This window comes from Ahaetulla prasina, chromosome 3 (assembly GCF_028640845.1).
Source record: "Ahaetulla prasina isolate Xishuangbanna chromosome 3, ASM2864084v1, whole genome shotgun sequence".
Classification (NCBI taxonomy): Eukaryota; Metazoa; Chordata; class Lepidosauria; order Squamata; family Colubridae; genus Ahaetulla; species Ahaetulla prasina.
Window position 1 is genome coordinate 147,955,507 of NC_080541.1, and position 12,540 is coordinate 147,968,046.

Genomic DNA, 12,540 nt, shown 5'->3' on the forward strand with positions numbered 1-12,540 from the left:
GGCAACATTCACTGTATAAGACGCACAGACATTTCCACCCACATTTGGGGTGGTGCATCTTATATCCCAAAAAAATACTGTATACACATATATGTGTATGTATAGATACACATAGATGCAACCTGTTATTTTGTTACACAGATGAAAATACACAAACTCTGCAGCAAGTGGGAGATCAAACAGATTCCTAACCAATTTAGCTTGCAACTTTGTCATTCAAAAGGTAAAGGAGGGAACTGGAGGAAAAACTATACTAGATCTAATTCTTACTAATAGAGAAGAAACGATAGAGGGAATTGAAGTTGCTGGAACTTTGGGCGAGAGTCACCATGACATACTGGAATTCAATATAATGTAAACACAAGCAATAGAATATAATCCAGTCAGTGTCTTAAACTTTAAAAGAGCTGATTTTAACAAACTCAAAGAAAGCCTAAGCAAAATTTCATGGATAAAAACCCTAAAGGGGAAAACAACTCAAGAAGTGTGGGAAACATTGAAAAATATGATCATAAAAGCCCAGCCCAGCCCAGCCCAGCCCAGCCCAGCCCAGCCCAGCCCAGCCCAGCCCAGCCCAGCACAATATCACAGAAAAACAAATCCAAGAAAAAACCAGTATGGTTGCATAAAGATCTCTCTGATAAACTTAAAGACAAAAAGGATAAGTAGAAAAAAATTGAAAGAGGGACACAAAACTAAGGAAGAATATCAGCAGATAACCCAAATCTGCAAAGATGAAGTCAGGAAAGCAAAGGCTCACAATGAACAAAGACTACCAACAAAAGTCAAAGATAATATGTGGCTCCCAAGGACATGGACAGGTTGCTGGGTAGGCTGAATGCCACCACATGTTTACTGGACCCGTGCCCCTCCTGGTTGGTGCTGGCCGCACAGGATGTGACACAAGGCTGGCTCCAGGGGCTTACAAATGCTTCTTTGTTGGAGGGGGTCTTTCCGGCTGCATTGAAAGAGGCGGTGGTGAGGCCTCTCCTCAAGAAGCCTTCCCTGGACCCAGCTGTGTTAGGTAATTATCGTCCGGTCTCCAACCTTCGCTTCACGGCGAAGGTTGTAGAGAATGTGGTGGCATGTCAGCTCCCCCAGTACCTGGAGGAAACCGTCTATCTAGACCCGTTCCAGTCCGGTTTCCGGCCCGGTTACAGCACTGAGACGGCTTTGGTCGCGTTGGTGGATGATCTCTGGAGGGCCAGGGATAGGGGTTATTCCTCTGCCTTGGTCCTATTAGACCTCTCAGTGGCTTTTGATACCATCGACCATGGTATCCTGCTGCACCGGTTGGAGGGATTGGGAGTGGGAGGCACCGTTTATCGGTGGTTCTCCTCCTATCTCTCCGATCGGTCGCAGACGGTGTTGACGGGGGGGCAGAGGTCGGCCCCGAGACGCCTCACTTGTGGGGTGCCTCAGGGGTCGATTCTCTCGCCCCTCTTGTTCAACATCTATATGAAGCCGCTGGGTGAGATCATCAGTGGTTTCGGTGTGAGGTACCAGCTGTACGCTGACGACACTCAGCTGTACTTTTCCACACTGGACCACCCCAACGAAGCTATCGAGGTGTTGTCCCGGTGTCTGGAAGCCATACGGGTCTGGATGGGGAGAAACAGGCTCAAGCTCAATCCCTCCAAGACGGAGTGGCTGTGGATGCCGGCATCCCGGTACAGTCAGCTGAGTCCTCGGCTGACTGTTGGGGGCGAGTCATTGGCCCCAATGGGGAGGGTACGCAACTTGGGCGTTCTCCTGGATGGACGGCTGTCTTTTGAAGACCACTTGACGGCCGTCTCCAGGAGAGCCTTTCACTAGGTCCGCCTGGTTCGCCAGTTGCGTCCCTTTCTGGACCGGGATGCCTTATGCACGGTCACTCATGCTCTCGTGACATCTCGTCTGGACTACTGCAATGCTCTCTACATGGGGCTCCCCTTGAGGAGCACCCGGAGACTCCAGGTAGTTCAGAATGCGGTTGCGCGGGTGATAGAGGGAGCCCCGCGTGGCTCCCATGTAACACCCCTCCTGCGCAGACTGCACTGGCTGCCTGTGGTTTTCCGGGTGCGCTTCAAGGTTTTGGTAATGATCTTCAAAGCGCTCCATGGCATAGGTCCGGGTTACTTACAGGACCGTCTACTGCCACCGAATGCCTCCCACCGGCCCGTGCGCTCTCACAGGGAGGGACTCCTCAGAGTGCCGTCGCCCAGGCAGTGCCGACTGGCGACGCCCAGGGGAAGGGCCTTTTCTGTGGGGGCTCCCACCCTCTGGAACGAGCTTCCCCCAGGACTTCGTCAACTTCCTGACCTTTGGACCTTCCGCCGTGAGCTCAAGACACATCTATTCATTTGTGCAGGACTGGACTAGATTTTTTAAAATTTTAAATGTCTAAATTTTAGATTTGGTTTTAAATTGGGTTTTATTGTTTATATGTCTATTTTAAATTTTGGCCTATATAATAAGTTTTTTAGATGAATGTTTTACTTTGTATATTTATGTGTTTTTTATATGGCTGTACACCGCCCTGAGTCCCTAGGGAGATAGGGCGGTATAAAAGTATGAATAAATAAAATAAATAAATAAATAAATAATAAAAAAGTTTCTTTCAACATATAAATAACAAGAAAAACGTTAAGGAAACAGTCAATCCACTAAAAAGAGAAGATGGCAAACAAATAACAGGCAGTAGAGAGAAAGTAGAGCTGCCTAACTCATTCTTTACATCAGACTTCGCAAAAAAGAAACTATAGCCCAATCTACCAAAAACATAACTCTAAAAGACAGATTAGAAATAAAAATTAAAATAAGCAAGAAATGGTAAGAGAACACCTGTCTGACCTTGATGAATATAAATCACCTGGACCTGATGGATTACATCCCAGAGTTCTGAAGGAGCTGGCAGATGTTATCTCAGAACTATTGTATCATATCTTTAAAATATCTTGGAGCACCGGGGAATTACCAGAGGATTTGAAGATGTGGTTCCCATCTTCAAAACAAAAACAAAAACAAAAACAAAAAAACCACAGGAAACTACAGAACAATCAGTCTAACATCAATATCTGGTAAGATACTGGAAAAAATAATCAAAAAACAGATCTGTGAAAATCTAGAAACAAATAAAGTTATAACTAGTAGCCAGCATGGGTTTGTTAAAAAGAGATCATGCCAAACCAATCTTATTTCATTCTTTGACAAAGTGACTAAATTAATAGACCAGCGAAATGCTGTGGATATAGTATATTTAGACTTCAGTATTTGGCAAATTAAACCACAACCCACTTTTTGATAAGCTAGAAAAATGTGGGATAGATAGAATCACCACCAGATGGATTTGTAACTGGCTGACAAACAGTACTCAATGAATGGTACCAAATCTACACGGAGGGAAGTACCGTATATACTCGAGTATAAGCCGAGTTTTTCAGCACGTTTTTTGTGCTGAAAAACGTCCCCTCGGCTTATACTCGGGTCTATACGGCTTATACTCGAGTTTTTTTTTTTTAAGCCCCTCGGCTTATACTCGAGTATATACGGCTTATACTCGAGTTTTTTTTTTTTCTTTTTTTCACATTTTACCGGACGGCGCGGGGAAGCCCTGCCGGTGCAGTGGGAGGGCGGGGGGGGGGGGCCGCCAGCCTTCTCAGCTGAGGGAGGGAGGGTTTCCCCAACCGGTAGGTGCCTCATTTCCCACCCTCGGCTTATACTCGAGTCCCCAGTTTACCCCAGTTTTTGGGGTAAAATTGGGGACCTCGGCTTATACTCGGATCGGCTTATATTCGAGTATATACGGTAAGCAGTGGAATACCATAAGGTACTTCCATCTTAGGCCCAGTACTCTTCAATATTTTCATAAATGGTTTAGATGAGAGAATAGAAGGGGAACTCATCAAATCTGCAGATGATACTAAGCTGGCAGGAATAGCCAACACCTCAGAAGACAAGCTCCTTATCCAAAAAGATATTGACAGACTTGAATAATGGGCCCGATCCAACAAAATTAATGTGGAGAAAAGCAAGGTTTTATACCTGGACAGGAAAAACCAAAGGTACAAGTATATATTAGGCGAAATCTGTCTCAAAAACAGTAACTATAAGAGGGACCTTGAAGTCCTAATGGACAATCACTTAAACATGAGCCAGCAGTGTGCGGCAGCAGCCAGAAAAGCTAATCCTTGGTTGTATAAACAGAGGCATCGAATAAAAATTACATGAAGTATTAGTATCCCTTTATAAAGCCTTAGTAAGGCCACATCTGGAATACTGCATCCAATTTTGGTCTCCTCATTACATAAAAGATGTTGAGATCTTTGGAAAAGGTTAGCAAAGAAAAGAAACTAAGATGATTAAAGGCCTAGAGACTAAAACATATAAAGAATGGTTGGAAAATTTGAGTTTGGCTAGTCTAGAGAAAAGCAGGACTAGGGAGGACATGATAGCAGTATTCCAGTATTTGAGAGGCTGCCACAAAAATGGTGTGTGTGTATGTGTGTCAATTTATTTTCCAAAGAATCACAGGGCAAGACAAGAAACAATGGGTGGAAACAAGAAACAATGGAGAGAAGCAACCTAAAATTAAGAAGAAACTTCCTAACAGTGAGGACAATTAAGCTGTAGAACAACTATCTTCAGAAGTTGTTGCTGCTTCATCACTGGAAGTTTTTAAGAAGAGACTGGACAGTCACTTGTCTGAAATGGTATATGGTCTCCTGCTTGAGCAGAGCGCTGGGCTAGAAAACCTCTAAGTTCCCTTCCAGTTCTATTGAGATTGAGGTTACTTAGTAAAAGTGTTAGGAAAAATTACTGAAGCTCAGTCAAGCTATGTAGTTTCCTTATCTTCAAAACAGATTTGGCAAGATCATTTATAAATACTGAACCTCTTTTGTATCTTTACGTGAACGCTTTGCTTACCAACCATCTCATAGTCTGTAAGCTGCTTGATACCAGAGAACTTCGAAACAGAAAATCAGTCTGTCCTTGGGATATTGCAGCTGAAGCTATTTCTTCTTGTTCCATAGATGGCCTTAAGGATACGGGTACTTAGACTTTTAACAGCTTATTGCAGATTCATACTGTAATTTCTTTTGTAGAAATCTGATAATTCTTTCTCTGCAACATTTCAAAATATAAAAATGTCAGTTGCATATTGGAACGAGATACAGATAGTATTTTGTTCCCTACAGTAAGTGCAGGTTGCCTGTTTTTGAAGAAGATGAATTCACTTTCTTGAATAGTGTATAATTTTTTAAAAAAAATTTCAGCTAAATAGGCTTGTTTTTATAGAGGATCAAATGAGAACATTAAAATTCATAAACTATTTTATATCAAGTGAATGCAGATCTATTTCCCCCAAAGGCAGAGTTACTGTTTCTTCACTGATCCTTCTTGCTGTCATCACCACAGCATAAAGCATTCTGCAGTGTTCAGCACAGTAGGATCTCTCTGTATGTGGAACAGCTGCTTTTTAGAACTGTGAAAGAAAAGGGGGAGGGAAAAAGTGGTAAATGAAATACTTACTTTCTTGAAATGCCCTTAAATGATAACAGTTAGGACATTTAGCACCTTTCACTACATCTGTTTTCACACCGATTTTGTATATATGTGTGTATGTGTGAGAGCAAGAGCAAGAGAGAAAGTGAGAGAAAGATGAAAGCAGATATAAAATCTTTGTAGTAGTAGAAAAATATTCACAAAAATAAGTATTTTTTTAAAAAGGTCTATATTTGTTAGCAGAAATATAATAGAACAAATGTTAATGTTTGAATGCTGTCTTGCTTTTTCTGTAATAAATTCAGATTTTAAAAAATAGAAATAGAAAATAGGGAAAATGTCAGATGCTGAAAGTATTTTGAACTATGAAAACTGAATATTATTTCCTAAGCCATTTTTAGTGCTAGAACAGATTCTTTTGTTGTTTCATGAATAATGGTCAAATATTTATATGTACAATTAGGATGCTTATATTAAAGAGAAGAGAAATTCAGAGCTCTGAGGGGAGTGTTCAATTCTTAAGATGAAGCACTATGACAGATTGCAACATATGAGAACAACAAGCAGCAGTTACTTTAGTTCTACAAGCCAATTTCAAAGGAAATTTGAAATTTCTGGTATAACTAGATCATTAGCTGATCACCTATAGACTATAGCATGAATTTGTGGGTTGATTAATTCTAAAATATAGTGGATGGTGTCTAGGTCTTCTTATCCACTATTCCTTCTATATTGGAAGGACAACAATATGTGTAGTAAGGTACAAGCGGGGACAATTTTAAAGTTAAAATTAATAAATAATTTATAAATCTCTTTAGGCATCCTTTTGTGTCCAATAATAAACTGTGTGCTTAATATACAAATCTGTTGATTGTAAAACTTTGCATAGGTAACAAAAGAGCTGCACATTATTCTTTTACAAATTAAGCATTAACAATCAATTGTATTCTTTTAACCAAGGGTTTTCAGCTGGGCTGGACAGAAATGGAATTGAAGCAAAATTACAAGGTCAGATTTCTTGATAACGTAACCTAGAAATTTGAAGGTTTCTACTGTTGATACTGTGTTGTCAAGTATTGTGAGAGGTGGAAGTATGGAAGGGTTTCTCCTAAAGTCTACCACCATTTCTACGGTTTTGAGTGTGTTCAGTTCCAGATTGTTCTGGCTGCACCACGAGGCTAGTCGTTCAACCTCTCGTCTATATGCGGATTCGTCATTGTCTCGAATGAGACCGATCACTGTTGTGTCATCTGTGAACTTCAGTAGTTTAACAGATGGATCATTAGAGATGCAGTCCTTGGTATATATAGAGAAATGGGGAGAGCACACAGCCTTGGGGGCCCCCTGTGCTAATTGTACAGGTGTCTGATGTGATCCTGCTTAGCTTCACCTGCTGCTTCCTGTTTGTTAGGAAGCTTGTGATCCACTTACAAGTCTGTTCAGGTACCTGTAGCTCAGTGCTTCTCAATTATTTTCTGTCATGCCCCCCTAGGAAGAAGAAAACATTTTTCACGCCCCCCCGCGCGACTGTAAACATGGGGCTTAGCTTGTTATGACAGTGTTTGCCGAGGTCAAACGCGCCCCCCTTTATGGAGCCTCGCGCCCCCCCTGGGGGGCCCGCCCCACTATTTGAGAAGCACTGCTGTAGCTGGTTTAGCTTAGTTAGAAGAATATCTGGAATGATGGTATTGAATGCTGAACTAAAGTCTACAAAGAGGACCCTTGCATAGGTCTTTGGAGATTCAAGATGTTGTAGGATGTAGTGCAGAGCCATATTAATAGCATCATCTGTTGATCTATTTGCTCGGTATGCAAATTGCAAGGGGTCTAACAGCGGATCCGTGGTGGTTTTCAAGTAGGAAAGTACTAGCCTTTCAAAGGTTTTCATGACTACAGATGTTAAAGCAACTGGTCTGTAGTCATTCAGTTCCTTGATGGTGGGCTTCTTCAGCACTGGGATGATGGTAAGCGTTCGAAGAAAGAAGGAACATAGCACATCTCTAGTGATTTATTGAAGATATGGGTGAAGATGGGGGCCAATTGGGCAGCACAGATTTTTAAGCAAGAAGGAGTTATCTTGTCTGGACCTGGAGCTTTTCCTGGCTTTTGTCTTTGAAATAGGTCCTGCACTTCCTTTTCTCTGATCACTAGGGGTTGTGAACCCAATGGGATGGGGTCAGTTGTAGGAGGCTTGGCTGTTGTTGATGTGTCTGAGATGGGGGTTGTGGAGATAGGTGGCTGTAGTTTCCTTTCAAACCTGCAGTAAAACTCATTCAGGTCATCTGCCAGTTGTTGATTACCTTCAGCCTGGGAAGGAGGTTTGCCATAGTCGGTGATATTTTTAAGAGTTTTCCACATGTTTGCTGGTTCATTTGCTAAAAACTGATTCTTTAGCTTTTCAGAGTAGCTTCTTTTTGCTGCTCTGATCTCCCTTATTAGTGCATTTCTGGCCTGATCGTACAGCATTTTATCACCTTTTCTGTAGGCTTCCTCTTTGGAATGACGTAGCTGCTTAAGTTTAGGTGTGAAGTTTATGTGCTCATTTTCAGTCTTTATCTTGCTTACATCTTCTCTCTCTTGCATCTTCTTTTTGGCCTTTTCCCAGAAGAGCTTTCTTTCATCTCTTTCAGCCATGCTGTTTCCCTTTGTCCCAAAACAATGCTTTTCCCCCAAACAAAGGTGAATCTGAGAAGAACCTTCTCTGCAACTCCCTACTTTTATGTGAGGCTAAAATTTTAAACTCACCAAGAATCCCCTTTATTTTATCTGGGCAAGTGTAAACTTGTTTTTCTTGTTTGGTCACATGTTCATAGCTATTGCATAGACATTTAAGTTGATTTTGTATCTGGAAAATAGGGTGAGTGAATGTGAGGAATGGAAGTGCTTGCCTTGCCTGAGTTGAATAAGGGTTTGCCTGTTCACAGGAGATTTATAAATTTTCTATTTTTTCTAACTGCAAAATTATTTTTTCCTGCAAAATTATTTTTTCCTGCACTTCAACTTGGACAGAACTATGTTTGAAGAATTTGAATGATTTGTCATCACTTGATCTGATCAAGATGGATGATAACCTCTACTTCAAGACCACAGGTAATATTACATAATCTATATCATCTGAATGTTCAGAATTTATTTTTTTAATATTTTAATATTCAAAATGTTTTCTGGGGCATGCATTGTTCTCACAAAAACTGTACCCTAGGGCAATGTGCAATTGCAAGACTTCACACAACTCTCAAGTCTCTGTTAAGTGTCTAGTTCTTTTTTTCCATAATGACTAAAATTTGACAGTGTAGTTTTTGTCATTTTCAGTAAACACTTGAAAATTGTAATATCAGGCATAAAATAGACATAACATTATTTTTTAAAAAATCCAATAGAAAATATAAATCAGAAAAAAATATAAGTGTAGCCACATTTATAGTGTCATGGTTCTGCCTATCATGGTACTACTCACTGAAACTTTCAGGTCTCAGAAAAGTGTTAACTGGGACCAACTCCAATTACAAAACTTCGTTCCTCTTTGACTTAGAGCATTCCATAAATTAAGGGCAGTTTCTTGAGCAGATTTACAGTAGTATTACAAGCATGGGCTAGGAAAATTTGATAACAGGAGCAGAAACTTGGGACTTTAAGTCACTATCATATAGCAATAGCAATAGCAATAGCACTTAGACTTATATACCATTTCACACTGCTTTACAGCCCTTTCTAAGTGGTTTACAGAGTCAGCATATTGCCCCCAACAATCTGGGTCCTCATTTCACGGACCTTGGAAGGATGGAAGGCTGAGTCAACCTTGAGCCATTGAGACTCGAACTGCCGAACTATGTATGAACTAGTAGCATCTAGACTCATCTTCTTATGGAAAACTACCACTGACATTCACATTTCTTCTCAGAATCATGGAAAACAACCAGAAAATTAACCAATAGACAACCATAAGAAAACAAATAGTTTTTCCCCCCAGATTTGTAGAAAGGCATGATTATAAGGCAAATGCAAATACTTGCTCTTTCTCTTTCTTACTCTTAGAGGGGGAAGTATTTTTCAGAGTTTTCTGCCATAGAAGAATTTTCTGAGTTCTTTCATACGTACTTGGGAGTGTGGAAAAGTCATGAATATTTTTTAACGTCGTATAGTTTTAAATAGTAGTAACATTTTCTCCTTGAAATATATACTAAACATGTGGCAATTAGAAGGCTAGTTAATAGATTAGACCATATTTTATGGTTAAATCTAGTTTAATATATGTTCCCATTCTATAAAAATGAGTAGCTAAAAATAATTTGAAGTCCTTTGAGGTAAAATCAGTGTCACAGAATAACAGAGTTGAAAGATCCATTTAAACCATTGAGCCAAATTTTGTGCTCAATGCAAGAATCCAAACTGAAGCATCCCAAAACTGATGGCTGTCTAGTCAATCCAGTGAAGAGGAACCTCCCACCTCTTTAGATAATTGGTTCCAAAGGACAACTGGACTTACTATTAAAAAGGGGTTTTCCTATCATATGCGTTCTTCAAACTTAAAGCTATTATTCAACTAAGAAAATAAATGTCTTTTATATTTCACTTATTAAAAATACTTAATTGTTTTATATATTTATTTTTTCTACAGAAACTGGACGACAGATGGCTTGGTATTATATTGCATTTGACACTGTAAAAACGTGCTTCACGATTAGCGGAACAGCAACTTTATCTGAACTGGTAATTTTATTATTCATATGAAGAATTAATACTCTTACAAATTAGCTGAAAACTCATTTATGGTTTCAGATTTTTGAAAGTTGCTTTTTATTGAAACTTTACATAATTCATACCATTTGGCTTAGATCTGTGATCAGAGTTGTGAGCTGGAGGAGAAATGACTTGTAGTTCATTAATTATTGGGCAAGCTACTAGAAGAATTTATATCATACAGTTATATACAATTATCAGGAATGGCATTAAACTCTAATGCAAAGCTATTGGGAAATAATCTGTTCAACTTGAAAATAACCTTTGTGGAACTGGATCACCAATTCTCTGTGGTTCACAAAAGAATGGTCTTTTTAAAGAAGACCATATTACATTACTCTGCATTAAAAAGGTAAAGGTTCCCCTCGCACATACGTGCTAGTCGTTCCCGACTCTAGGGGGCGGTGCTCATCTCCTTTTCAAAGCTGAAGAGCCAGCGCTCTCCGAAGATGTCTCTGTGGTCATGTGGCCGGCATGTCTCAACACCAAACGCGCACGGAACGCTGTTACCTTCCCACCAAAGGTGGTCCCTATTTTTTCTACTTGCATTTTTACACAAATCATTACCAAATCATTATTTCTCATTGATAAGAATTCAGAAGTTTGTTATTGCTTACTTCCTAGGGCTGAGAGAGAGTAATCAGCCCAAAGTCACTAAGGTGGCTTTGTGCTCAAGGTGGGACTAGACCTCATGGTCTCTTGAATTATCTCCTGGTGCCTTAACTAATAACCAACCTGGCTTTCATATTAGTATTGTAATGTTTTTTCTAAAATTCTTGCTGCAGATGTCAAATCTTATTACATTTTAGACTTCAACAGTAAATAAATAACTAATACTGAGTGGATACAACTGTTCATCTTCCTTTTTTGCCTTTATTATTTATATTATTTGTATACACTTATTGTGGTTCAGCTTAAGTATTTAGTACAGACTAGATAAAATGGATGTTATGGATCTAAGGTCAATGCATTGTTACCTATGTTTATATTTTTAATGTTTTTATATGCTATTAGCTGCTCAGAGTCACTATGGTAAGTCGGGGATCATACATACTGAGTCAATTAATAAATAAATAAATAAAATTCGTTTTAAAGTCAGTCTGGACAAAAGGTACCCAATCTGTCTCCAATTTTTAAATGAAAAATTAATTTCCTAAAATTTTCTAAAAAATTGGAGGAAGTTATCTGTTTTGCTTAGGCAATTTGCTCGTTAAATATTTATCCTGTGGAGCAATTAAATCTCATTTTGCCTTGAAACGTCACACATAATTTTCCTTGTATTTGGACAATATTTGGATTAAAAACCCAATGAAAAAAATATGAAAAAGCCTTTAAACTGTTTTTGTTAGGGTTAGGGTTTTGTGCTGAAGTATATTGTTTGAGAACCACAGCAATATACGGAACAATAACTGTAACTGTAACTTTAGACTGTTTTATTTTTTTAATGATATATAACATAGAAAGCATTTTCTGGCAAAACAAACATTTTTCATTGCTTTCCTTGTTTGTCTATGGTGGGGTTTTTTTTTTTCATTAGACCATTGAGATACTATTTTGCAACATTTCACTGAACCATGAATTTTGGTATTTGTATGGTAGTAATGGGATTATGAATCAATGAAATTTAGTTCCCATTTAATTTTGAATGTATTTGATGTTATATAATAAATATATGTTTATGAGGATGCTCTGCCAACTGTCGCTGTATGGTATTATCCTGATTTTCAGAAGTGTCAATCATACTTTGCCAGTCTGTTTATAGGAAAAAATTAAAGCATTCAATGAATTAAGTAATGAGATGAATTAATATGTAAAGCCAGGTTTTATCCTTATAGTACAACTGTGATAAATATGAACCAATCAAATTTTATTTATTTATACACTTTATATATCCTCCCATCTCACTGCAGTAACTATTGGTCAGGGTTGTCAAACTTGATTTCATTGAGGGCCGCCTCAGGGTTGTGTTTGATCTCAGGGGGCCAAGGTGGGCATGGCCAGAGTGGGAATGGCCAGCTTGACATCATTCATGTTGGGGGTGCCTGTGGCAGTCCATGTACTCTGCCAGTGAAAACGGGCTCCTGGCCTCTGTTTTAGTCAGTGATGGCCTCCTACAACCCTCCACCAGCAAAAATGGAGCTCAGGAGGGCCACCTGCAACCTTTGCGAGCTTCATTTTCAGCTGCGGTGGCCTCCTACAACCCTCTGCCAGCAAATACACAGCTGTTTTCCCTGATAGAAGCACTGCAGGCTGCTCCTTTATTCTTTCCAGGATGGTCCCATGGGCCAAATCTAAGCACCTTGCAGGCTGGATCCG

At 39.5% G+C, this 12,540-nt stretch overlaps 1 protein-coding gene across 1 annotated transcript in view; it reads left to right on the top strand.

The window, feature by feature from the left end:
- Positions 1-12,540, top strand: part of HFM1 (helicase for meiosis 1) — a 65,827-nt gene that overhangs the window by 33,195 nt on the left and 20,092 nt on the right. The window contains exons 16-18 of the mRNA XM_058176647.1: positions 6,445-6,492; positions 8,494-8,574; positions 10,103-10,194. Coding sequence (XP_058032630.1) covers positions 6,445-6,492; positions 8,494-8,574; positions 10,103-10,194 — 221 coding nt within the window. The remainder of the gene's footprint in view (positions 1-6,444; positions 6,493-8,493; positions 8,575-10,102; positions 10,195-12,540) is intronic.